A 27,625-nucleotide genomic window follows, 5' to 3' on the forward strand; every position below is an offset into this window, starting at 1 on the left:
GACCACCATCTGATAATCTCTTGTTTATACAGGCGCTACAGCTCCCCCTTGTGTTTTTTAAAGAGATGTGCAATCATTGCGGTGATCTGAAATCATCGCAATTAGGTCAAACAATCGTGATGAGACGATTATTTAATCATTGTGACAGCCCTATTCTGAATAAATGTTTCTGGGCTTCCGTCTTTGTTTTATGCAATGTTCTTTTACAAAGACAGATAAAAAATACTCAAATACAGTACGCATTACACAAAATAATTTTTTTGCAGGGATTTTTACTTCCATAAAATACATTTTTCTGAAGGGAAACGAACATTCACAGAGTAGCAAGTAGATCATATTGCATTTTGATGAAGATTATGAAAATGCAAGATAAATCTGATATCGATGACTTGTGTACGATAAGACCAAGAACAAAATGAACCCAAACAACCAGACGGACACAAACAAACACTCACCTCTGCTTTCCGGATGTTCTCTTTGGCTTCCTCTATTCGGAATTCCAGCTCATTCCGGCTCTGTTCTGTGGTTGGAGTCCCGAGCGTCTCGCACTCCTCTAGAGTCTGTCATTAAAAAACAAATGACTGTTAATCAGCTTAATTCAATTAACTCACCCAGCAACTAATCTACAAAAACACCACTGCACCGGAGCTCCTGCTGCGGATCTGACAAATAAACAAGACACAAACACGCACAAGATTTCTTCCTACCGATTTACATTTCTGAATAACTACACCTGTGCTGGTTATCTCTTACCCTCAAATCACAACAACATGAAATTTAATTTTGCATCAAGAAAATGAAGCCTTTTTTGACAAAACATGACACAATGTCAAAATACAACATTTCATTTTCTTTATGCAACCTGAAGTAAACAGTAATCTGGACATGTGATGTAAGATTTATTTGACTATGAAACAATAGTTATTGCTTTAATCCCTTGTAATGAATATTATAGTGTATTTGCGTGTGGCCTGCTTCTCACAGACTTTTGTCATTTGTGTGTTTATGTGTAATGGATGTTTATGAGACAGCGCAACTCTTCAGTGAACACAAAGTGATATTTAAGAGCACGTGTATTTTTCTCACAGATTTGTAATGAATGTTATTTCCGAGCTGTGGTTGTTGTGATGTCTGAATGTGTGTACATGTAACATCATGCCACTCACCCGTTTGCAATGGATGATGTTTTTGTGTTCGCGGGCCAGCCGTGTTGCCCATTTCCTCGCCTCTTTGTTAAGACTGTGTTCTTCGGTGGTGCCTGTCTCCGACTCCAGCTGCCGACTCTGAAACGCACGCAGAGGACCGGTTACCACGGCAACACACACCTACCTGGATTTCACAGGTCTAAGATCAGACCGGTGAGTCTGAACTCATTACATTTACAATTAAAAATCCACAACACGTCGAGGAAAAGAGCTTCTCCCCCTTTCTGAATCACAGGGGATTCATTAATCAACTCCAATACAAATGAAGGAACACGTTTGGATTAACAGTTAAAGATGCGCAAGAAACAACGCCTCACAATTCTTTAAAGACGAAACAACCGAGTATTTGAGTTAAAACAACCCAGCACAGGTTCATTTTAAACCCAGCGTCCATATTTGACTCAACATAAAACAACACAACATTTTTAAGAGTGCAGATTTTTACATGCAGCATTACTCTAAATGTAGCCAATTATATTCGCTAATCGCTATACATAAAAATAAATAAATTGTATTGCTGGGCAAAGATTAATCGCGATTAATCGCATACAAAATTAAAGTCCTTTTTGGCATAATATACGAGTGTGTGCTGTGTGTAATTACTATGTATATATAAATTTGTATGCGATTAATCGCGATTAATCTTTGCCCAGCACTATATGATATATCAGGGCTCGCAAAAGCGATAGCCTACGGCCTCATGCCTCTGGCCTAATCACAGCCGTGATGATATAGAGCTATATCACACTCCTACTTGAGCGATATTGCTTTTATACAACAGTTCGACGGCACACGTTTGAAAAACAAAAACTAGAAAACAACAACGGAGTAATTTTAAAAGCCTCTTTGTTTGAGAACTACTTCTTCCGCCACGGATTTGAGGGCGGCCAGAATGACAGGAAACACTTTCGGCTGCTTGGAATCTCATATTAACTCAATGGACGGATTCGCCGTTTTTAAATATTACAATTTCTTGGTCACAAAGTGTAGTTATAAGATTAGTTTAGTCGAGAATATATATGTATTGTATTTAAATGTACAGTCGATTAGTAAAGATAGCGCCTGTTTGAACGTTTGCTTAGTGAGATTCGGTACGTATGAGAACCAAAGCATGAGCGGACGTCAGTGTTCACTCGCCCCGCTGACAACCGCCCTCTCTGGGCTACATCTCCGACAGGGATTCCTTGGCTCTCATGTTGGCCTGATGATCAAAAATTAGATCAAATCACCAGTATTTGGTGTCATGATAAAACTATTACTTGTTTTCTTATTCATATTTAGTGTCTTTTGTGTTGTTATTGTTTTGGCGCGAGGTAAAAGTTAATAAAACTATACTTACTATTACTGTTACTATTGGTTTACCATTTACTCTTAACGCGATACGAGCACTCGGTTATTATTAGACTTCGTTCTTGTTAGTACTATATAAAACTGTTTTTTATAAGTGTCAGAGAGATGTTTTTGCATGCTGCTTATAAATATACCAGTGGCGATATCTCATAACATGTTTTAATAGTCACGTCGCGATTAAATAAATGATCAATGCCCACATTTAAAAGCTGCGGTGCTTACCTGCAGTTCCACGGGGTTTTCGCGTTGTAATAAGAGATATAGCTCGAGACACACGGAGAGTGATTCAAAACAGCGCGGTTGTGTGTGTCTGCAGTTTTTCCATTCAGAGATGAGCATGTTTAGAGGACCTCCATTCACTAGGTGGCAGAATGATACGAAAGGTGAAGCGGTTACTGTGCCGTTATCAGTAGAATATTGCACGCCTCTTAGCCAATCAGATTCGAAAAACAATATATATATATATATATATATATATATATATATATATATATATATATATATATATATATATATATATATATATATATATACACATACAGGGCTCGCAAAATTTCTAAATATCTGGTCTGGTAGCGCTTTGGGCAGGTACTCGTCAATATATATATATGGTTTGAAACCCCCTGCTATATTTAATAAGAAACATAGATTTGCACTATATACACATACTAAAGGATCGAATGTACACCAGCTTAAAAATACCAGCGTTATTTTATAGCTGTGAATGCTAATGGACCTGTCTGTGTGAATATCTAGTAACATAACTACTGCTTTATGTACTGTGCCTAATTTTATATACATCATTAAATTTATACCTGCTATTAGTACTAACTACTATGTACTTACATTTGAAATGAATATGCATAAACTGTAAAAACCTTAAGTGTCAGTGTCCCGGACAGGGTTAAGATTAATCCGGGACTAGGTCTTAGTTATATTAGTAGTTTTTACAAACAAACCTTACAAAAAAACAATACTGATGTGCATCTTGAGACAAAACAATGCCAACTGAAATATGTTAAGGTATGTCAGTGCAAGATGTTTTTAAATTAAGGCCGCTCAAACATGCATTTTAGGCTGGGATTAAAATAGACCCTGTCCGAGAAACTGCCCCTATGTGTTTCAAATAGTGTCATTTTCTCAACAGCATAACCACCAAATTCTAAGAAACAACATCCAGATAAAACCGTGACAAAGTTGTAAGATGCACTTGAGATATCTTGACAACCCTATTCTGTATTGCTGATAATGCAACCTCATGTGTGTGTATATTTATTTTGACCGTGACTGCACATCGATGCAAACTCAATTCAAGCACTTTAACAAAAGAGTCGTCACCTTACACCGCCACATCAATCCGATGCCAACACACATACACAAGACTCTCCTGTTAAGCCGTACTCCAGTCTTCTTGTTTTCCCTCTCTGTGTGCCCTTAGGCAGATGTGCAGTACATGTTTTAAGCATGCTGGTGAAAACACATGACAGCCTGCAAAGCCTCCATCTGGATGCGAACATCCTAATCAATCCCACGTGCCTCTGCTTTAGACTCATAGAGATGTGCATTGTGAAAAAAACTGGTGGACAGGGTATGCGTGTATAATCTGAAAGCCTTTAAAGGGGGGGTTTAACGGTATTTCATGCATTCCGACAGTTAAAGGGTTGTATTCCTCATGCTAAACAAAGGCAAAGTGTCACAAAAGCAGTTGCCAAAGCACTCACTCCTCCAGTTTTTTTCTAACATGGTTAACTGTTACGTATCATGGACCCCTTATTCCTTTTATGGGCATTTCCCCTGGAAAAGCTCGCCCACACACCAATCAGAGTGAGAACGCTCATCATTAGGATTTTCCTTTGAGTAAAAGTCACAAGCAACACTGCACGTGACAACTTATCCATAAATCCAATATATCTATAATCCATGTAACCCTGTCTAAAGACAACAGTGGATGCAATTCGCTTTTTTCTGGACAGCAAGGTAATTGCGAACGGGTTAATGTTTGTTACTTGCATTTTGGAGACAATCACTTTACAAACAAGGTCCAGTTGGACGCTAGATTTGCCAATCATTTACAATTGAGTGATGAAGCGGTCCCAACATTAAAAAAACCCAATTTAGGAGTCGGAACCACAGGCAGGTAAGTAAATAAAAATCTTATATCAAATGTTTTGTTTGCATTTGGCGTATATGTGCATATAATGTGCTGTACTCGTAACTCTTTATCTTCTCCCATTGTATGCTTCGGCCTTAAAAAAAACAAAACAGAAAGGCCGTTCTGTCTTTTATAAATCTGACAATATGAAAGACTTTTTGGACATATAAAGAATGAAATACTACTCTATAGGTATCCAAGATTAATATGAGATTAGCAGAAACTGTGTGTGTTATGTAATCTTTAAACCAGATCCTCTATAAAACCATAGAGCAACTCGGCAACCACCAGTAAAGACAATATTGCACGACACGAGGCGTAATGGGAGATGAAGTCGAAGTGACATCATGTACCTGGGCTAGAGTCATTCGCATCACACTGACGGCCGAAGGCTCAATGTCCACCAACTGCTGGACGGAGCTGAGAGTCTGAGCCGGAGAGGAGCAGAGATGAGACACAAACGCACACACAAGAGGTGTTAAGAGACAGGAAAATTAGTTAGAAACAGTAAAGCAGTTAGAGTAAGATGTTAGAAAACACAAGCACTAAAGTTTTTGACTACAGGTCACAACATTGATTCATTAAAGAAAGAAGTTAGAAAAGAAAGAGAGATTTCAGATTCATTCAGCAGTACATATATATACTGTTAGTTGTAATGTTTAGTGTAAAAGGCTCATTATAGTTGTGTGTAGGTCCTATGGCGTAGGTTCCGTGTCGGTTTTCATTAATACTTTTGCGTCGTCGTCCGCGTTGACGTGCAAATACACGTGCAGACTGCTGGTAGGCAGTATCCCCGCGTGTTACCACAGTAGCAGCATGACCGTCAATGAAGAAGCAGCTTGGCAAGTTAACCCACAAACGAAGAAGAAACAGCAACTTGTTGTGTATGATTTGAGATGACCAGCAATGATGGAAGTAAATAAACAGCGACTTTTGTTGCAGTTTGAGTTAAATCATTCCTTAACTTTCACTGTCACAAATGGAAATACCTATGACCCAGTTTTTACCTTACGGGAAGTGTTCTAGTGGACCAATCACAGCGCTTGCGGTCTGCGTAGAAGTGACGCGCTGTTAAAAATTTTGCAAGGTGCACGTCAGGCTACGGATAACCCTACGGTGTAGATCTTACGCACGACTATAAATTGGGCTTAATGTGACCCGGCCTATGAAAACAATGCTCAAGTCATTTTTTCTGTGATTTACTGTTTTCTACATAAAATCATCTCGCGTAATGTAAAGATCATTACGTGAAAATAAAACCTTGATACTTTAACTATTTCCCCGCCAGCATTTTTTTAAAAAGTTGCCAGCCAGCGGCAGCATTTTTACAAAAGTTTAATGCTTTCAGAAAATGTTTTCTTTAAATATATAAACATACAATATATCAAATAAAAGGACAGACCCTCTGCTTTAAAAAAGCTGCTTTTTTGGATCAGTGGATGCGTCAGTGTTTTATAAGTTGTGTAAGATCGCCACCTAGTGGATAATAGTGGAAATATGGATTGCCGTAAAAACTCGTCATTGGCAGGGAAAGAGTTAGTATTGACAAAGCTTCAAATCAAACTTTGATGCTCCTAATCTCATCATTAGATTATGAGACTTTAAAGGGGGTCGCACACCGGCCGCGCAGCTCAGCGCCGTTCTAAAAAAATTGAACACATTGTTTTCTATGAGTATACGCACACCGGCGCCGCCAGGTTGCCCCTGACTCAAGAAAGTGGTTCAAATCCCTGTCACGCCACACAGCGCCACTCACATAGTTTAACATTAAATAACATCATATTTGTCCCAAATCATTAGCGATTTACATTGGCTGCTAATGTATATTTTGCATTTTGTAGTAGATGCTATCTGACGAAGCTTGCGCTATTTAATGTGCACTTCCGGTTTACGATACCTCCGAGTTGTCCTAGACGCGACTCGACACGGCGCTGAGCTGCACGGCTGGGGTGCGATCCCCTTTACACAGGATTTTACAGACAGGGTCACATTTAACTGACTCCACATACCAGCTTTTAATAAAAAAGCACAAAATATTATCGCATTGATTAAGCATTAAATCATGAATGTTCACAAAATCTGTTGTGATTGAAGGCAAAGCAGTCGACAGACTGTAAGAGCGTTTAGAGAAAGCAGGATGTTTTTAATCATCACAGGAACAAGAAATTCTGTTCCCAGAGTCTCTCAGATGCGTCGAGCTAAAAATAGGTGACGATGAAATTCGTGTTTTTTTGGCACAGTGGTGACGTACGTGTCGCTGACGGTGTTAACAATGAATAAAATCTGAAACGTTTCAACACCTTAAACCTTCAAACGAGGCGTACAGGCATACATGCAAGACATATTAAGGAAACTAAATATATAACAAAATGAAACAAAAGCAAATAACTATGTTTCAATAAAACCAGGAAAAGCACAAGGTCAACCTGTAAACCCTGAAAAGATGCACGCTTTGATATCCACATTTTGAAGTTATTACGTGACTGCAAAATATATTTGGTATTTTTCAACGTGCTGAGGAAATGAAGACCTGCTGCTGAACTTGTCTCATACACATGCAGTCAGAAACTCGGATGAGCTTGTCTGGGATAAACATGCAGTACTTGTGAAGCTCACCGTGTCACTGTCGCTGGGCTGGAACTGAAAGTCTTGTGATTTAATAAACACCGGGTTCTCCTGCAGGAACAACTGTTGGTTGAAATCCTGCATTACTCGGCTGGACAGAAAAAAAACACACACATCTAACATTAGTGGTATGTAAAATCAAGCATCATTGGGTATATGAATACGTACCGAGCCCCCAAGGTGACATTGGAGTAAAGAAATCTAAAGTTTAGTTTCGCGTGCGCACTCTATACTTTCCCGTGCGCACTCTATACTTTCCCCCGTGCGCACTCTATACTTTCCCCCGTGCGCACTCTATACTTTCCCCCGTGCGCACTCTATACTTTGCCGTGCGCACGCAAAACTAAAAACTTTAATTAATTTTGCTCCATGTCCGCTTAGGGGCTCAGTAAATATGTGTGTGTAAAGGGATTTTTATTCATAAGGAATCTGATAATGAGGAACTGGCAGAAGGAATCTATTTCTGGGAATGAGTGTGAGAGAGAGAAAGTGTGACTCACTCGGCTGGACTTTTCCAGGAGGAACTGGAAGGTGTTGTGGATGGCTTGAAATGCTTCCAGTTCGGTACGGCAAAAGGATATGAGATAATCCTTCACGTGGTCATACACATTTCCTTCTAGACCCTGAAGACAAAGAGATCATAGATGTTATTTGTACTGAATAGATGAGAAGTGCTTGTGTGGTGTGAGAGCCAAAGAACAAACGGCAGACAGATGCATTATGGGAAATTGCCAGGTTTATAGAGAGGAGAGAGAGAAATCAGGAGAAGGTTCGGTCGTGATGGGACCTGCAGCGAACAGACGCTGTTTTCTGGGCAGATTGTTCAAACATCAGCAGCTGCTGAGAAGGATCAGCCAGTTCAGATTCCTGAACCACAACATACAAAAACAAAAGTTCAAATCCTGCTCTCTCTCTCTCGCTCGCTTGCTCTGCCTCCATGTTCAGCAGTACTGGGAAAGAATGTAGTTGTGATTTGTAAGACTGTTTACAGTGGGAGGACTGGAAATGCCACAGTGTCCCGACAGCACACACACACACACAGAGACACGAGTCAGTCTGGATCGAGCAGGATTGTTGTGTGTGGACCGCTGGGTTACGGCAGGTGCTCTCAGGAAACACACATACACACAGAGAAAGACTGTGACTCATTACATGCATGCTTCCTCTTGATAGGATCCTGAAAGCCTCCACCCACCAGACTGAAGTTCTTTAGCGTCTGTGTGTTATGTGTGTTTGTGAACCGAGAGGAAAGGGGGTGCAGGGTTCATTTCGGAGCGGCACACTGTGGAATGATTTGTTTCTCCGGCTTTCAAAGGTGCGAGAGTTCTTAAACTTCCTGGTTTTGTCATGACCGTGCATTCACACAAACACACACGCACTTTAAAAACATTCCCAAATGTGAAAAAGTACAACTCACGTGGCCCAATAAGAACTCCCGGACGGACGGACAAGAAAACTTTGTGTTCTTTCACACACACACACACACACACACACACATATACACACATATAAGTCAACAACACCATCAGCTGAACAAACATAAATACTTCACTTTACACCCTAATGCCTCATGCAGAGAATTAATGAACCCCAGAATGCGTACACAAACACAACACACACACACAAACACACGCACGCACGCACGACAAAGACAAAAATACAACACAGATGCACATAAACACACCAGTGAGTGACACACAAAAAGACAAACACATGCACAAGCAAACACATCAAAGACACACACAAGCAAACACATTTAAGAGACACACAAAAACATGACACACACACACAAACAGACACACAACAAAGACACAAACACAACACAGATGCACATAAACACACCAGTGACACACAAAAAGACAAACACACGCACAAGCAAACGCCTCAAAGACGCACACACAAACACGGCACAGAAACACAAAACAAGGAAACACACACAAAAACACAACACACGTGCAAACAAACCCGACACAGACACACATAAAAACACAAGACACGCACAAACAAACACGACACAGACACACACACACACACACACACACACACACACAAGCATGACACACAAAAACAACAAATACAGACACAAAAACACGACACAGACACAAACATGACAAAGAAACACACACATAAAAACACAAGACACGCACAAACAAACACGACACAGACACACAAACAAATGACAAGGAAACACACACAAACAAACACGTCACAGATGCACACACACAAGCATGACATACAAATACAACAAATACACATACAGATAAATGACAAAGACACACAAACATGACACAGACACAAATATGACAAGGAAACATACACATAAAACACAAGAGACGTGCAAACAAACACGACACAGACACACATACAAACAGGACACAGTCACACAAACACATTATAAAGAAACACACATACACACACACACACACAAACAAACACATCACAGACACACACACAAGCATGACGCACAAATACAACAAATTCACACGCTCACACACAGACACACACACAAACATAACAAGGAAACACACACACAAAAACACGGCACAAACACACAAACACGTCACAGGCGCACACACAAGCATGACGCACAAATACAACAAAGACACACAAACACGACACAAACACAAACATGACAAGAAAAAACACACACAAAAACACAAGACACATGCAAACAAACACGACACAGACGCACACACAAACACGACAAAGATATACACACACAAACATGACAAGAATGACACACAACGAATACACACACACACACACGCACAGCAAACAAAAATGTCACATACGCACACAAAAACATGAAACACAAATACAACACACACACGCTCACACACAGACACACAAACATAACAAGGAAACACACACACACAAAAACACGGCATAGACAAACACAATAAACACAACACAGACGCACACACAAACAAGACACAGGTGCACACACAAACAACACAGATGCACACACAAACAGGATACAGATATCCACAAACACGACAAAGACACACACACACTGACACACACACACACACACACACACACACACACACACACACACACACACACACACACACACACACACACACACACACACACACACACACACACACACACACACACACACACACACACACACACACACACACACAAACATGACACAGACACACACATACACAGAGACATACACAAACCTGACATAAACACAAAGTTTATCCAGAAGTTAACCTGAACTTATGATGAACATTAAGTGTTTGTTAGTTCTGAATGGAGGCTGTCAACGTGAATACTGAAGCTATTTTATACTAACAAAAACATCCATACACCACTAAACAAAAATAAACAACACTACAAAACACTTAATATTCATAAATATCTTTGTTTAAAGGAGGGTTTAAAGAATAAGAAGTAATACATTTTTCTGAATACTCAACTTCACTTTATTCCAAACACACAACTTTTACATTACTACTCTAACAGTTTTATTTTTGTGTGTGTTACCTGGAAATCAAATCCACAACTTTTGCACTGCTAATGCAATGACTAGGTGAGCAACAGCAATGCTCGAATTTCTCCAGAACACTTTTGATCCTCCACAAAGAAACAAAAGTAAAATACTGATCACTGATCAGCAGTTGATATCCAAAGAAATCTGAGATTTGATTATTCGTGAATAAGATGGACAACAGAAGGATGAGTAAATATAACATGATTGAATATTCATTTCCTTTTAAGGCAGTCCAGAAGTTTGTGTGTGTTTGGGATCAGTAAATGTCATCTTTTATAAAAGCAAAAAAAGAAAAGAATGATAAAGTACCGAAAGTGTTTTTACAGAGCTGCTTCTCACCCAAAACCCACATCTTATCTAAAACATGTTCTCACCTCCACCCCTCCCATCTGCCAATGAACCTGAAACAGTCATCAAAGACTGTTTATTCAGCAGGGGGCGCTAAAGAGCAACTGACAGAGAGCACAGACTCATGAAACTGGGAACCCAACAACCTCATGATTGATTTTTTAATCAACTCTTATAATATAAAATGAAGAATATATCTGAAAATGATAGATGACATGAATATCATCAATTATTGTCATTGTTATAGCAGAACGCTATATAGACTGTAACCAGGGTTACGGCTCAGCCAATACGAAATGAGGAAAGGGGGCATGTTGTTCGGCAGGTGGTGGGCCTAAAGCGCTGACTCTCCACCTATCAATAATTCAATCCAGATTCTCTCGCCCTGAGCATTTACAGTACATTTCATTCATAACGCCGGGGGTCAAATGCCCATTAGACAGAAGAGCGGAATAGAAAATGTGTCCACCAGTAATGACACAGATAGTTTTAGGTACAGTGCAACAACAAAAACTGATCATCGCTCTAACATAAAACCTGGTCTACCAAGAAAATGTGGGTTAAAGGCAGTGGTGGCCGCCGGAAACTTTTTTTTGAGGGCGCTCGATGCGAAGTTCATCACAAAATGTACGTAGCCCGTCGTGTGTGGTTCCTTTTTTCAAAATATGTGTTCTGCACGTCAAGAAATTCTGTCTGCATCACGTGTGTTGTCAAAATAAGTGCCTGCTGCAGACGTGTCTAAAGGGTTTATGATAAAAGAGACGCTCGCATTTGCCAGATACTCGCTTAATCTCATGCAGTGTCTTGTGTGTATTTTGTGAATGTGAGCGTCTCATTATCATAAACAGTTTTGACACGTGTGCAGCAGGCACTTATTTTGACAAAACACGTAATGCACATGGTTCACACGAGCAAAAAACACATATTTTGAATTAGTGCCCCTCGGAGGTCGGATGCCCCTCGGGATAGTTTCTTTTCATTTTTGGGTGAACTATCTCTTTAAACACTCGTCTGGTCTAATTATAAGTAAGAGGTTTGACAAAAAAAAGTATTACAGTTTTTCTTAGATGCTTTGGAGCATTTTGCATGCAAAATAATGTGTGCATCTCAGAACAATGTGTGCAAACTGCAGACCATCTTGGATGTCCTGCAAAAGCCTGTAATTTTACTCTTAAAAGTAAATTTTTATGTCAGTGAACATGTCAGTCCCATTAAAATGGCAAGTGTGTCATTGTTCATGAACAAGAGGGTCAAAATGTTAAGCCATGTTGTCTATATATGAAGTGTACACAATTATGTGTGTCAGTATTTTTTATGTAAACTGTGGATGAACATTTTTATCTTTTTTCACACATTGTGATTTAAATTTTTTTTTATTTTACAGTACAAATAAAATTACAAAATTAGAAAGTTTCACTATAGGGTATTGAAAATCAGGTTTTTATTGTTGTTTTTATGTCTATGTGGTGTTTTTAATATGCTTCAAGCAAAGTGCAAATGTATCATTAAACACCATTGCTGAGAAATTACTGTGCTATTATTATGCCCAAATATTTGTTTTAAGTAATAAAATGATTGAAAACAGGGTTGTCTTAATAAAAGACTTTATTAATTACACATAGTCTCTTTCTTTAACCTGATTTAAGTCAAGTAAAATTAAATTGATTTAAATAGCATTTTTTTTGCTATTAAAGCATTCATTGCTTTAAAGCAGCTTTACATAAAAGATGACGAAAAGAAACCTCAGAAAACTGTAAAGTTATTAAATATACAAGATATAGAGTAAAATATTTGTTATTATTGCAAATTGTATTGTCCTCATCAATAAATTATAATCTAATGAAACGTTATACTGTTTACTTTATCTTCGACTATGGGGCATTTACGACAGTAACCTTATAATAATGATTTACAATTCAAGCTGTCGGGTCGGATTTCCCAGAAAATGTCAGTTTGATGCAGGCCCAGTCGCAGAATGAAATGATTGAGGGGGCACGTGAAATTTCGGAGATGCATAGCCCTGTTTAACCCTGCGTATTATAACATACAAAAAAAACCTAAAGGATTTTTCTTTATATTTTTTGTTGATTTCAGTTAGTCTTGTAAACACACTACACAGTTTTAATTAGTTATCCTTTTTGTAAAGCCTCGTTTTTAAACCTTGCAATAAAAAACAAAAATAAACTGAGGGGGCACAATTCAGATCTGAGGGGGCAATGCCCCCTTTTGCCCTCTCCTGGCACCAGGCCTGGATTAATGTAATTTAAATGCATGTTATTTTTGTTCATTTTTAAGTTACCCAAGAAATTCAAACTCTCATCTCAATCTGATTCAGTTTCCATGTTTTGACTGCAGAACACAAACTGTGAAGTATTTGTCCCGCTTTCATATTGTCAAAGCTCTTGTTAACTTGTGCGCTAATCCTACAACTATACGGTCTGATATCAGCTTAAAAAATTTTTGCTCGGAGGTTGATGTGTATCTGTAGGGTCGAGGCGGTTGCCCAGTACATTCACAAAAGAAGTGTGCGTCCCAGATGGTCCAAGATCAGGGTGGAAAAATGTAAGAGATTGTTCAAGGGTTTGCATCACTAAATAAGGCTATAACTCCAGCCGGTGAAGAGATAAAACATAGATTTATACTGGCAAACACATTCAGGAACTTCACTAAGCCTCTCACGTTTCACAGCCTGAGTAATTTGATACAAAATGATTTAAATGGACACAGTGTGCCAACTAGAGTGGACAGTACACAAAGTTTGTTTAAAGTTGAAAATCTCTTTGTTTGAATGGTGATAAAATGTCACTGGAGTGAGGAGGAGGTGCAGTGATGTGACCCTGAATCTGTGAGGCAGAACCGGCCGCATACCGAACATGCTTCTCACATACACACAAAATTATGTTTAGTTTTATCTATTATACAAGCTTGATATGCTGGAGCACAATAAACAAACATTCAAATGTTGCTATAGAAAGAACAAAACTCCCAAACAGACGCAAGCCATACATGATAACAGTCCTCATGTCCTAAATGAGCACAAGTGACCTGAGAAAGATTAATGGTGCGTTCATACCAAATGCAAATGGAGCGTTAAGCGTGAGTGATATACACACGATTTGCCCGAATGGTGCGGTTTGCAAGAATAACGCTGCGCAAATAATGCAATTTGCGCAAATTCAGCATTTTGGCCATTTCAGTTGAAAAATCGGAAAATACTGCACGTCTAGTAGTGACATGATTATGACGTAGCGAGTGGAGGCAGAAATACGAAACCACAATGGAGGTCAAAATCATTGTCACTGTATGTGGACACCTGGAGCTTGGTACTTTTATAGAAATGGGAATAAAAAGGATCTTGCTTGGAAGAAAGTGAGTGAGGAGGTCGGACAATCTGGTAAATTGTAAAAAAAATGCTCTTCTCAATTTGAGATATATCTGAAGAGTTTGGTTCAGACGATTTCTATACCAAGAAAGTCACAAGATGAAAACCATTATTTTCTGTTACAAACTTTCACATAGCATCTTTAGGTTATAAAAACATTAAAATGTAAAGTTTTTCATAAGATCACCTGGGGTTGATGTGTTAGCATGACAGAAGCTTGATGCTGTCGTGTGAGAACAAGCAACAGCCGACATTTTTCATCCGCACGAGTGACTCTCACGTAAATTATTCGTTTTGATGGCTTACGTTTCTTTCCCGCAACAGGTTTAAAGACACACTATGCAGTTATTTTACCTTAATATAACAGCTTCAAAGTTTTTTCAGTGGTAAACAAAGCCATAGTAGGGCGAATCATCCTCCTGTTGAAGCTCGGGGAGGACGGCGCTAGAAGAAACAGCAATGCAAGCTTGAGAGGAGCGACCCTGACAAATCTCGCGAGAATCACGACTTGGTTTACGGCACACACGTTAGGCTTGTTTGACTTTGCGCGGCGCTGCAGGAACCGACCGCAGGATGACGTCAAAGTACAGCGAGAATTATCCGAGATGGCACTTTGACGTCATCCGGCTGTCGGTTCTTGCAGCGCTGCATGAAGTCGATCAAGCCTATAACAACAACTGCACGCGCGAATTTGAGACGTGAGGCTCAACGATTTAAAAGTTAAGAAAGCACGTTCGGAAGAGAGTAGGAAAAGAGAATCTGACCGCGTTTGGAACCGGACAAGAGTCCCACTCAGGCTTTTACTCATTGGCGTGAGCTTAAAGACAGCACTGGATGCAACAGGGATGCGATCTGGCGATCTTGTTGATGGACTAGTAAGAAAATCTCTTATTTGTAAACTTGTTTGCGGTCTATGTTGTATGTTGTTGCGCTTGCTTGTAGTATCCAATACGATTATCATGACAACAGTTGTCAATATCTCACATAATTATCAGGACATAAATAAGCCTAGAGGTTGTAAATAGTGTAAACATGCACAATTTGCAAACTATAATGATAAATAGCAATAATCATGTATAGTGACATTATAACAGCTAATGTTATGAAATAATGCAACAGACACAATTAACTTTGTCATGGCATTTTGTAATGTTTACATTACAATAAAAGAACACAAATGAAATGATACAGTAGACATAGACTATAGACTGTTTACTTGTGATTTAGCTGCAATCATGTAAAAACGTTATAAGGTAGGCTACTTTATTATTATAGGCCTACTCTACACTTGGAATAAACTTCTTATTATCCTATTACCATCATCTGTAGTTTAGTAGACTATGCAGTAGCCTAATATTTGTATAAAATTGTAAAACATTAACTGGTCATTATCTTCGCAGGTGTACTAGAGTGGGAAATTACGACAGTTGCAAGTATTCTCCAGCGACTCTAGGGGTCGCTGTTTGACAAAAACGCCGAAAATGCATAGAGCGCCTTTAAATAAAGTGTGTTCAATACTAATTCCCTGTGTCATTTCACTTTATTATGACTCAACTTGTATACTTAAATGTTCTGATTTCTTTGTATGAATTCGTTATTTGGCTTAATGGCTACATCTGGTGGAATTATGTGTCAATAGCCCACTTAGAAATCCCCTTACTGATAAAAATGCTGATGTGTCAAATACTTCTTTTCCCTGCTGTATATTGAGACTACAAACTAGCTAAATCTGGCAAATTGAGCGTATTCACGTCTTAATCTGAAGTGAGTTAACTCAAAATGTTCAAGCATCCAACTACGCATTTAATAGCTTCATTTGCATCTGGCATAAAACACAGTCAGAAAACATGCCAATATGTGACCCAGTCTGTGAAAACAGCATAAAATCATCATATATAATGTAAAGAACATTCAGTGAAAATATAACCTTGATATCTTTAATATTGACTTAGATCATGTCAAAGAATTAATTCGAACCTTGATGTTTTTTTTCTCATAATTAGATTATGAAACTTTAATCTGGATTTCACAGACAGGGTCAAACATTTCTTTTCTATAACAGAGTCATTTCCTGTTAGAAAATCTACACAGGAAGTACATCGTTTGATCTGCCCATAGATGACATCAATGTCTGACCCACTGTTCTTAATTTATGCCAACAGTCATGACTCATGTAAATCGTACATAGTTCAAGTCAGATATCTAGCTGTAGATGCCAAATAAAATAATTTGATTTGCATTTCCTGATGGAAACAGCAGCGCTTGTGACGCAGCAGAAAGAGTTTGAGAAAAGTTTGGGCTTTAGTCTTCAGTTTCATGTAAATACACAGCTGTGGTGCACAAGAACTAGCACATAATGTTTTAGCTCCTCTGCAGTAACAAAAGTCATAGACGGTTAAATAAATGTAAGAAAATATCACCACAATTCATACAAACACAATACAACCTACTGCAATTCAGTATAAAAACAATAAATTGAACATTAACCTTTTTGTAAGTCAAAGGAAGACTTCCAAACTAAGTACTAAAATTTCTTATAAAATACTAAATGTGAACCTGTCCTGGACCACAAAACCAGTCATAAGGATACATTTTGAGATAGATCAACTGAAAGTTGAATACATAAGCTTTCCATTGATTTATGGTTTGACAATAATTGGCTGAGATAGAACTATATGAAAATCTGGAATCTGAGGGTGCAAAAAATCTAAATTTTGAGAAATTGCCTTTTAAGTTGTCCAAATGAAGTCCTTAGCAACATATATTAATAATGATAAATACATTTTTTAAGATATTTACAATAAGAAATGTATAAAATATCTTCATGATACATGATCTTTACTTAATATCCTAATGATTTTTGGCATGAAAATAATAATCAATCATTTTGACCCATACAATCGCTGCGTCCGAAAGCTCTAAAATGTTGCCTTCGGAGGCAGAATTCCAAGGCATGTCCAAATCCAATGTATGGTTTACTAACTGTCTTCTGAGATACCTTCATCATCCTGTCCCACAATTCTATGCATGGGGCGTGCGAGTGGAATGTGATTGGTTGAGCTTGGTCAAGTTTGAAAAAATGAAATGGTGGCCAAGAAGCTGCTGGAGCACAAAAACAGAAATTTGTATTTTAATTTTTTAAATATGGGATTAGTTATCACAAAGGTGCGCTCTGTTTATGGCTGCGTCCGAAAACTCTAAATTGCTGCCTTCTGAGGCAGCTTTCCAAGGCAGCAAGGCATCAAGGCATGTCCGAATTCAATGTTCGGTTTACTTCCTGTCTCCTGAGATACCTATGCGTGGACGTACATTAAGAATGTGATTGGTCGAGTCCGGTCGAGTTCGAAAAAATAAAATGGCGGCCAAGGACGCGACTGGACCACCAATTTAGAATAAATAAAGGTATATTTTCACTTTTTACACCTTTTAATTGCATTTCTAGCGAGAAATTAGTATTGTTGTTTTCAAATATGTGATTAGTTATCACAAAGGCGCTCTCTGTTTAAATTTCAAACACGCTGCCTTAGAAGAGTGTCCGAAAGTCTTTCTCTGAGCTACCTTCATTCCTCCGAAGTCATTTCCTCATGAGTCAGCGAGGCAACGAGTCACTGCCTTGAGTTTTCGGACGCAGCATATATTTCAATCAGAAGTACATGGTTGATGCCTATAAAGGCTGTCCGAATGCATTTCCCAATGAATTTCTCTGCTATTATGCATCCGAAGTCATTGTCTCATGAGGCAGCGAGGCAATAAATCAGCTGCCTAAGCTTTTGGACACAAACAACATATTGTTGGCTATTACTACAAATATACCCGTGTGACTTCTGACTGGTTTTGTGGTCCAGGGTAACAAAAGGATGAAAAAAGGCAAAAATTCTAAAAATAATCGAGACAACATTAACCAAGTTTTTTTTTGGCAATTTTTGACTTTATTTGACAGTGATTAAGTAGAGGACAGGAAAGTACAGTGAGGGGTATGGGATCGGCAAATGACCACGAGTCGGGAATCGAACTCGGGTCACCGAAAGTGCGAAAGCACCACATGTCGGAGCACTGCCCACTAACACCATCGTCTCCGGGACAATAAGTAGAATTTACCCCCATCTAGTGGTGAAATTGTATTTTGCATCCAAAAGAATAGTGCTCTCTAACGCCTCGCTTTTCCAAATACGTGTTGCAACTACGGTAGCCGTTATGTAATCACTGATCTTCTTGTGCGTTTCAGCCAGTTCACGTGTTCTGAATGAAAGAGTGTTGTGGAAACACATTGGTAGGCTAGTGCTTTTTGTCCCTCTCTGCTATTATAGTTTATCAATATGGCGGAACGACATGGAAGCCTCCTTGGACTTACCCGTTCAATGCAAGTAAAGAGAAGAAAGCTTACAAAGAAAAGTCAGATCACTGCCAGAGGTCATTTGACATCAATGGGGACATATTTATGAATAAAGACATAAAGACAACCCCACTTACTGTCCCTTTAACTGTAGTAAAGCCACAGCTAATTTAATAAGTTTCAGTAATATTCTCCTAAAAACTCACAAATGCAAAAGTTATGATGCAAGTTACAGTATTTCGTTTTGTACACAAAAATCTTTGGTTCCCACCTTGATACAGTTGACCAGATCAGTTTGATAGTAGCGGTCCTGATGTGCGTTGGCCGCCGCCAGTGTCAGAAGATATTCGTTCCTCGCGTGTGTTGCTTTCGAGTTACACTCACTTCTCTTGGCTTTCAACTGAATCACAAGCAAACAGAACAATCTTAAATTATAGGAAAATTGTACTTCAAATCCAAATTCCAGTTTGTGTTTGGTTGAAACCTAAATAAGTTGAGACACTGATGTTTACCTTCACGCTGGCTTTCTGTAAACTAATCCTGGACTGAAAGAGCCCCAGTTTCGACCTGTGAGAATATAAAATCACACACATATCAGACATAAATTCAATCCTACATCAAAACAGCTCTGCTAAGGTGGGAAAAGGCTATATGAACCAAAATGAAGTTGATCTCTCCTGAAACCTTTGAAAGGAAGGAAGAGGATTTGTGCACTTGACTGTTTTTGTCATCAGGGAGGTGAAGACTAAAAATAAAGCATGCTAGTGCTCTCTAAGAAGGTGTTAAAGGATTACTCCACTTTCATTAAAATCTCCAGATAATTTACTCACTCCAATGTCATCCAGGATGTTTATGTCTTTCTTTGTTCAGTCGAGAAGAAATTACATTTTTGAGGAAAACATTCCAGGATTTTTCTCCATATAGTGGATCTCAACAGTTTATAGTTTCAATGCAGCTTTAAAGGGCTCTAAACGATCCTAACCATAAGGGTCTTATCTAGTGAAAAGATTTTTTTTGCCAAAAAAGTACTTTTAAACCACAACTTCTCGTCTGGCACTAGCCGTGTGACGCGCCAGCGCAAACTTACATATTACGATATCACGTCGAAAGGTCACCCGTTATATATGTGAAACGCACACTTGCAGACCATTTAAACAATAAACTGACACAAAGCAGTCCTTCCAGGAAAACGCAAAAAAATTTGTGATTGTTGTGGGCAAAAATCCTGGATCTTGCAGCATGTTTCAATATTTGGGATATTTATGCAATTTTATGCAATGAAATTGCGTGAACGTGCAAAAACTGCGTGAACGTGCAAAAACTGCGTGAACGTGCAAAAACTGCGTGACTGCGTGAACGCGCAAAACTGCGTGACTGCGTGAACGCGCAAACACTGCGTGAACGAGCAAACACTGCGTGAACTGCGTGAACGCGCAAACACTGCGTGAACGCGCAAACACTGCGTGAACGCGCAAACACTGCGTGAACGCGCAAACACTGCGTGACTGCGTGAACGCGCAAACACTGCGTGAACGCGCAAACACTGCGTGAACGCGCAAAACTGCGTGAACGAGCAAACACTGCGTGAACGCGCAAACACTGCGTGAACGCGCAAACACTGCGTGAACGCGCAAACACTGCGTGAACGCGCAAACACTGCGTGAACGCGCAAACACTGCGTGAACGCGCAAACACTGCGTGAACGCGCAAACACTGCGTGAACGCGCAAACACTGCGTGAACTTGCAGATTTTCATTGATGTTCAAGTCGCGTAATTACGTCACTTCCTTACATTCCCATGACAACAGGGGACATGGCTGCGCATGTGTGAAGTAAATGCAACTTTTTTTAACTTTCTGCTAAGATATATATGACTTTTTGCCAGGAAAATGTGGGGATTATGAAATCATGCAAGCCCCGCATATTTTGCAAGTAAAAATCTGCAATTTATGCGGCGAAAGTTCTGCGTATTTAAAAAATGCGGCCCCCATATAAATTTGCGGACTTTGGCTAATCATGCATTGAATCATGCGATCGCATAATCGCGTTTTTCTGAAGGAAAATTTTTTTGCGAAAATGACGATTGTTTTGCTAGATACGACCCTTATGCCTTGGTTGGGATCATTTATTTTTTCTCGACTGAACAAAGAAAAACGTAAACATCTTGGATGACATGGGGATGAGTAAATTATCCACATTTTTTAAATATTCCTTTAAACAGTTTAAGCATCTATATTAGACATGATAATAAACCAGCTTATTATACAGGGTACATACTTAGGGTCAAAGATATGACTAGCTTGCATGTACCCGCACAGCAACCCGTTTTATTGGAGTTAGAATAGCTCTGGGGTCCAACCGAGTCCCATTCGTCTCAAGCGTGTGTGATAATAGCACAACAGAGATCTGTATCTTCCTGCTGAGAATAACAACTACCTCTTAATTCCACTTTACTGCCAGCCATGCTAAGCAGGGTAATGTCGATAGCCGAATCAATACAAGTAATTCTGAGCAAGCTTACATCGCCCAGACTCATCTTCCTCATCACCGTCTAATCCTGGCATTGAAACAGCAATTGAAGTGAGGGTACAAATGAAGGCCCATGAAGATGGAGAAAGATGGTTAAGTGTGTTTAACAACTTCTGCAGCAGGCTAAAGAAAAGCTGGGGGATATTCTCCACAGAAGGCTTATCTTATGAATCTTTCTTTGGCACTGCCAGGGCTGCGGACATTGAGTTCATGACACCACCCCTCAATCTTTCTCAAATCAACTAAATGTAAGTTAAAGGGACACAATTTTTTTGAAAATATGCTAATTTTCCAGCGTCCATAGAGGTAAAAATTTGATTTTTACCACTTTGGAATCCATTCAGCCGGTTTCCGGGTCTGGCGGTACCACTTTTAGCATAGCTTAGCATAACCCATTGAATCTGATTAGACCATTAGCATCGCTCTAAACAATAACCATAGAGTTGGTTATTTTTTATATTACGCAGCAGCCAAAAATAGTCCCCTAGTAACTTTTAATGGCAGGGGAGTATTTTCAGGCAGTGCGTAATGTCACTACGCCTGCTGCAGCCATGTTACGGCAGCAAAGTCCTTGATTATTATGCCAGAATGAGAGTATAGTTCCTTGCCATATCAGCCTAGAAAATCACAACTTTTAATTTTCCGTAATGTAACTACAGAAGAGTCAAGTTTTAAATAGGAAAAATATAAAAACTCTTTGGTTCTTTTTAACGTCATGCTAATGGTCTACTCAGATTCAATGGATTATGCTAAGCTATGCTAAAAGTGGTACCACCAGACCCAAAGATCGGCTGAAAGGATTCCAAAACGGTAAAAATCAAATGTTTAACTCTAGGGGAGCTGAAAAATTAGCATATTTTCAAAAAAAGTGGAGTGTCCCTTTAATGCTGCATTTTAAGACCGGTTTTATCACAGCAGCACAATCAAAGGCCAGTACTGTAAGGCCGTCCCAATTCGAAGACTCCTTAAAATGCAGCCTTTAAATGCGTCCTCTTTTCCTCGGGCTGCTAAGGATAGAACGAATGAATCCTTTACATCCTCGGTTATCCCGAGATTCATTGCTTGCCTTTAATGGTTGGATATTTTAAAATAAACATTCAAGTCTTAGTTAAATTAAAGTGTAAAAGAACTTACTTGGACTCGATGTCGGCCTTCTCTCGCACAGCCTGGGCCATTTGCTCCAATTCAAAGTATTTCTTTTTGGACTTGGCCAGGTCTTTAACTGAGTCCTGGATTTCTGCCTGGATTCGGCCCAGCTGTTCGATGCACTGTGGCGGAGAAAGAGCCGGTTAGTGAACGCTGTGACAGACACAGAAAGGAGAACATGCAGAAACGCTTGCTACCTTTTTCAGCTGCTGCTCTTTGTAAAAACGAACAGTTTTGGCCGGGTCTGAAATCTCGTTCTTGTAGTTTTCGCAGACATTTAGGCGAGACTGGGTCACCTGCACGGTGCCTTCGAGATATGCTCTCCACACTCCATATACATTCCTAGAGCAGAAAAACATATTCTTTATAGACTTTGGTAACATGAATATTTTAACATTTACCATAAAAGATTAAATATGAGCAAAGAAACACATGGCAACTACTTAAAACGTTCTTTTTTATGCCAAGGACCCCTTAATAGATAGAGAGGAGGAGCAAGGACCCCCAGTACATGTATCAAATGAATACAATATTTGTTATTATTTGAAGAGTTTGTTTCCAAAACGCTATAAATGCCATTAAAAAAAATAGTTACCAACAAAATCAGTATATTGTCAGGTCAGTATTAAAAACCGCTTAACCAATCACAGCGCACCATTTCAAGCATTGTAAACAATAATGGCAGCGCTTTGAATACACACAAATCCTAGTTTTCATCTTCCACTTTGTACTTTTACAGTGTTCTTAAAGGAATAGTCTACTCATTTTTGGGAGTACTTCGACTCGGCGCAGTAACACCCTCCCTCTCCCATTATGAGAGGGAGAAGGGGAGCGGACTTTTCAGGCGAGTCGAAGTACTCCCAAAAGTGCTATTACGCCATACAATATAGTTCCTCTTTTAAATCCGCTTAGAAAAGCGCTACGTTTTATTTTGTACCACCAAACTTGCTCGTATAACTACTCGTCTGAAATAGGAAAAACGTTGATGTTTTTGGTCACTTCTAACATTATCTCTGATTGGTACCATTGAATGAATGCGGCTAAGCTAAATGCTATCGAAGCGTCGCAGATGACAGAGGGATGTATCGACAATTCTTAGTTAAGGTCATAACATATTTTAATATTGAAAATGGGTAGACTATTCCTTTAATATGACAAAGTAAGTGTTTTGATTAGTGCCATTAATGTTTATTTTTAATCAGTTTATACCACTAGTCAACTAAATGAATATAACATGGCAAAGATGAATGCACATTTTTTTTATTTAACCTCTTGAAAAGCACCCCCACTCTGGCCCAAACCATGAAAAGATCTACTTTCACTAAAAGGTTTGTTTTTACTAAACCGCATAACTATGTTATCATTAGAAAGACGACACTTTGAGCTTCATTAAAAATTTGCATAACATCTTTTTAAATACTAAAAATCTTAATGATAAATATGTGTGTGAAACCTAGAAATGCAATGATGCCAAAGCCACAAGTCTAAAGAAGTTATGTTTCACGTTTGAAGTCAATAGGCCCACGAGGTACTTGCAAGAGTTTTTGTAAGACTAGTGCCTTTTCTAAGTGCCAGTCAGCCCCAAAATAAAAGTCTTTTGTTTACATGCATACTCGTTCGTTCTTATTATTATTTATCTTTATGTAAGCGTATAAAATGCCGTTTCCACACCAGAAAATAAAACGTCACACAAAGTTCTTTGGATTCGTTATCTAATTGGCTACACGTTCTGTCTATCAATATTTTCCATGAAGTCATTGGAGGAACGAGCGAATCAGATGACGTCACGATATTTGACAGCACTGTTTGGACATTATGTATTATACTCCCGCGTACTTTTTAAAACAAAGTTTGACCGCTGGTTTTTAACGCGAGTGTTATCTCATATACAATGTTACGACGTACATAATCCTCAGATTGTACATTACATTCTATTACAAGACGTTCATGTGAAATCTGATGTAAACAATGGACCATATATCTATATTTCATGGAATATACGCATTTGTGGACCAAAATGGTCATTGGATGTATTTTATTGGAAGAGTTTTTATGGGTTATTCACATATCTGAAACAGACTGGATTCGACTCGTGATCGTTATATCAACACAAAGGTAAGGAGCCCCATTTATATTTTGCATGTTGTCATCTGGACTTCTGTCACAAAATACTACATTTATGATGCTAGAGCATCCGTATCTCAAAACAGAGACCATACACTGATGCTAAACCCGTAGACCTTTTAAACAATGTATAGTAATGTTAATATTATTAATGTTTGTAGACAGTTATCTATATAGATATTGTTAGCAGCGTTAAAAAAAACTGACGTCATCCCGCACCCGAGCTAGTACGCGTCGAGAATTTTGAAAAAAAAAAAATTGGATTGGATCATCGATTTATTGCATTTTGCGGGGAAAAAATCAGTTTTTAAAATAAATCTTTTAAAATCAAATTATGGATTTGAATTTTTATTGTTTTTATAACCTTAAGATGCTATGTGAAAGTTTGTAACAGAAATAGTGGTTTTCATCTTTTCACTTTCTTGGTATAGAAAATAAATTTTTACCAAAATGCGTCAAAATGGATTTATTGCGTTTTTGAACCAAACTCATCATTTATAACCATACATGTCAACACTCCTGTTTTTCCCGGAGTCCTCCCGAATTTCACACCCCCATTCCATTTAGTTTTTTCTCACGGGACACTCACATAATTTGTACGGCCTTACCTCGTTATATGAATTATCACATCAATATATAATTTTAAGGTTGTCCAATTCATCTTGTATGAAACGCATCCTACGTACACATTCTGTTCAGAGGTCTCCCGTATTGTTGACAGGTATGTTTATAATACATACTTTGTTACGATGGTTACGTGACAAGGATATAAAAATAATACATTTTCGCATACTACATAACATTTTAATTTCAGAATAAAATTATTTTGCATTCAAACTATATTTGGAGAACCCAGTGATACCACAAGAGAATACCCTATGTTGAAGACCCATGACTTAAACCCATAATTTAATGATAATATATTGTTGCTTTTATCCAAAAACCAGTAGGTGTTTTCTCATTTCAGATTTCTAAATGATTCTTGAGTGACTACGCTCATGACTAAATGTCTCGAGTCTTTCAAACAGCAGACTCACAGAACGAGTTGTGACTGGCAGGCTGGCGAGCCTAGAGGGAAAATGTCAGCCCTTAAACATCAAACGATTCTTCTGGATCTTTCTCTAAACTTGTCATGAAGGAACATGAGAAAAATCACCTGTAGTCTGTTCTCTGGTCGTCTGGTTTGATACCGGGCCAATCTCTCTTCAAATACTGACTCGCCAACTTCTGCAGGGCCTGAAAGACATCCACAACAGAGAAGTGTTAAAAGACTGACTGCATTTTGTTTTTTTATGCTGCGGACCAATTCACATACTGCACTGCGTCCTAGTAGTATGCATGTCAAGAAATAGTGTATCCCAAATCATTCTAATAGTATCCATTGAATAATATTGTCTTCCAGTACATATTATAAATGACATATCATGAAAATCTGACTTTTTCCATGTTTAAGTGCTACAATTGGGTCCCCAGAGCTTCTATCAACCTAAAAAATGTGAATAAGATCAACCCAGTAACTTAGTTTTGGTAAACCATTCTCTGCTAGCATGTGAAAAAATAGCTCATTGAAATGTGGCTCCCCTTGTGATGTCAGAAGGGGACAATACCGCCCCTTAATCTGCACTATCCAACCATGGCAGTGAATTACATCTTAAAAAGTCTTGTGAAATGTCCCCTTTTAAACATATAACACCTTGTGCAACAAAAGTTTGTGTTGGTCCTTATGCACTTTCCCATTTATACATTTGTAAATATGCAAACACAGTCTTGTTGTCTTCTCATGTTTTGGCAATTTGTGGAAAACGAACAAACATAACAAACAGGCCATATGCATGTTCTCAAACATGAATTAACACATACAAACCCAGTAACCCAAATTCCAATGACACGTTTGGTGAAATTAAAAATAACTTTTCCATAACTGCCCAGACATCACTGGACACAAAGGGAAACACAGCAGTGCCTCTTCTTAACATGTTTATTAAAGAAATACTCTCATCATTTACTTTAAGCATTTGAAGACTAGAACAGTCTTTAAAATGTCTTTTTTCCATGAGGTCACACGGATTTGTAACAACATGAGGCTGAGTAAACGGTGACATAACTTTCATTTTTGGATGAATTATTCATTTTAAAACTAACATCCCTCCCCACCAAAGTGTAAAGCAAAAAGAGTAAGTGCTAGTGTCGCGACACGAGGCCCATTAGCCATTGGCTTTCAGTTCGGTCCGTCCACACCTGCCCGATTCCCACAAAGCAAACAACAGCTCAAAGACGCTCGCTGTGAGCACAGAGCATCTACAGTGTGCATGCGGATGAAAGCATGGCATGTGTTTGTGTGAGCAGCGGGGAATAAGGCAGAAGAAAGACGCCGTTCTTCCCAGCAGTGTGGAGTTACAGACACTGGTCTGTTTCAGGACACAGATCAGCTGACCTAATGTCTTCCTCTGCACGATTCAATCCAAGTGGATTACAATCATCACCGCTAGATGCATACACACGGACTTTGCCGTACCATGGCTGCAGCAGGTGCAATGATATTACGCAGTGCCCGAAAATAGTCCCCTGCTATTGAAAGTTACCAATCGGGTGCTGCGTAATATCATTGCGCCTGCTGCGGTATGGCAGCAAAGTCCTTGATTATTATGCCAAAATGAGAGTATAGTTCCTAGCCATATCGGCCTAGAAAATCGCAACTTTAAAATTTCCGTCGGCCTTAGTACACGATGTAACTACAGAAGAGTCAAGTTTTAAATAGGAAAAATATCGAAACTCTGGTTATTTTTTAGGCACGATGCTAATGGTCTAATTGGATTCAATGGATTATGCTAAGCTATGCTAAAAGTGGTACCGTTAGACCCAGAGATCAGCTGAATGGATTCCAAAACGGTAAAAATCAGATGTTTTACTTTAGGGGAGGTGGAAA

General features: G+C 38.9%; 1 protein-coding gene across 2 annotated transcripts in view; it reads right to left on the reverse strand.

Annotated features, from left to right (window-relative positions):
* The window catches only part of LOC129418809 (F-BAR and double SH3 domains protein 2), a 91,722-nt gene that overhangs the window by 22,131 nt on the left and 41,966 nt on the right, over window positions 1-27,625 (reverse strand). The window contains exons 4-13 of one of the 2 annotated variants that reach the window (XM_073853850.1): window positions 25,856-25,935; window positions 22,773-22,917; window positions 22,564-22,697; window positions 19,413-19,467; window positions 19,172-19,300; window positions 7,831-7,955; window positions 7,324-7,417; window positions 5,061-5,135; window positions 1,167-1,283; window positions 456-560 (exon numbers count right to left, since the gene is read on the reverse strand). In XM_073853850.1, the coding sequence (XP_073709951.1) occupies window positions 456-560; window positions 1,167-1,283; window positions 5,061-5,135; window positions 7,324-7,417; window positions 7,831-7,955; window positions 19,172-19,300; window positions 19,413-19,467; window positions 22,564-22,697; window positions 22,773-22,917; window positions 25,856-25,935 (1,059 nt within the window). The remainder of the gene's footprint in view (window positions 1-455; window positions 561-1,166; window positions 1,284-5,060; window positions 5,136-7,323; window positions 7,418-7,830; window positions 7,956-19,171; window positions 19,301-19,412; window positions 19,468-22,563; window positions 22,698-22,772; window positions 22,918-25,855; window positions 25,936-27,625) is intronic. The other variant, XM_073853851.1, reaches the window with a different exon arrangement.

This window comes from Misgurnus anguillicaudatus, chromosome 15, assembly GCF_027580225.2.
Source record: "Misgurnus anguillicaudatus chromosome 15, ASM2758022v2, whole genome shotgun sequence".
In the NCBI taxonomy this organism is placed as follows: domain Eukaryota; kingdom Metazoa; phylum Chordata; class Actinopteri; order Cypriniformes; family Cobitidae; genus Misgurnus; species Misgurnus anguillicaudatus.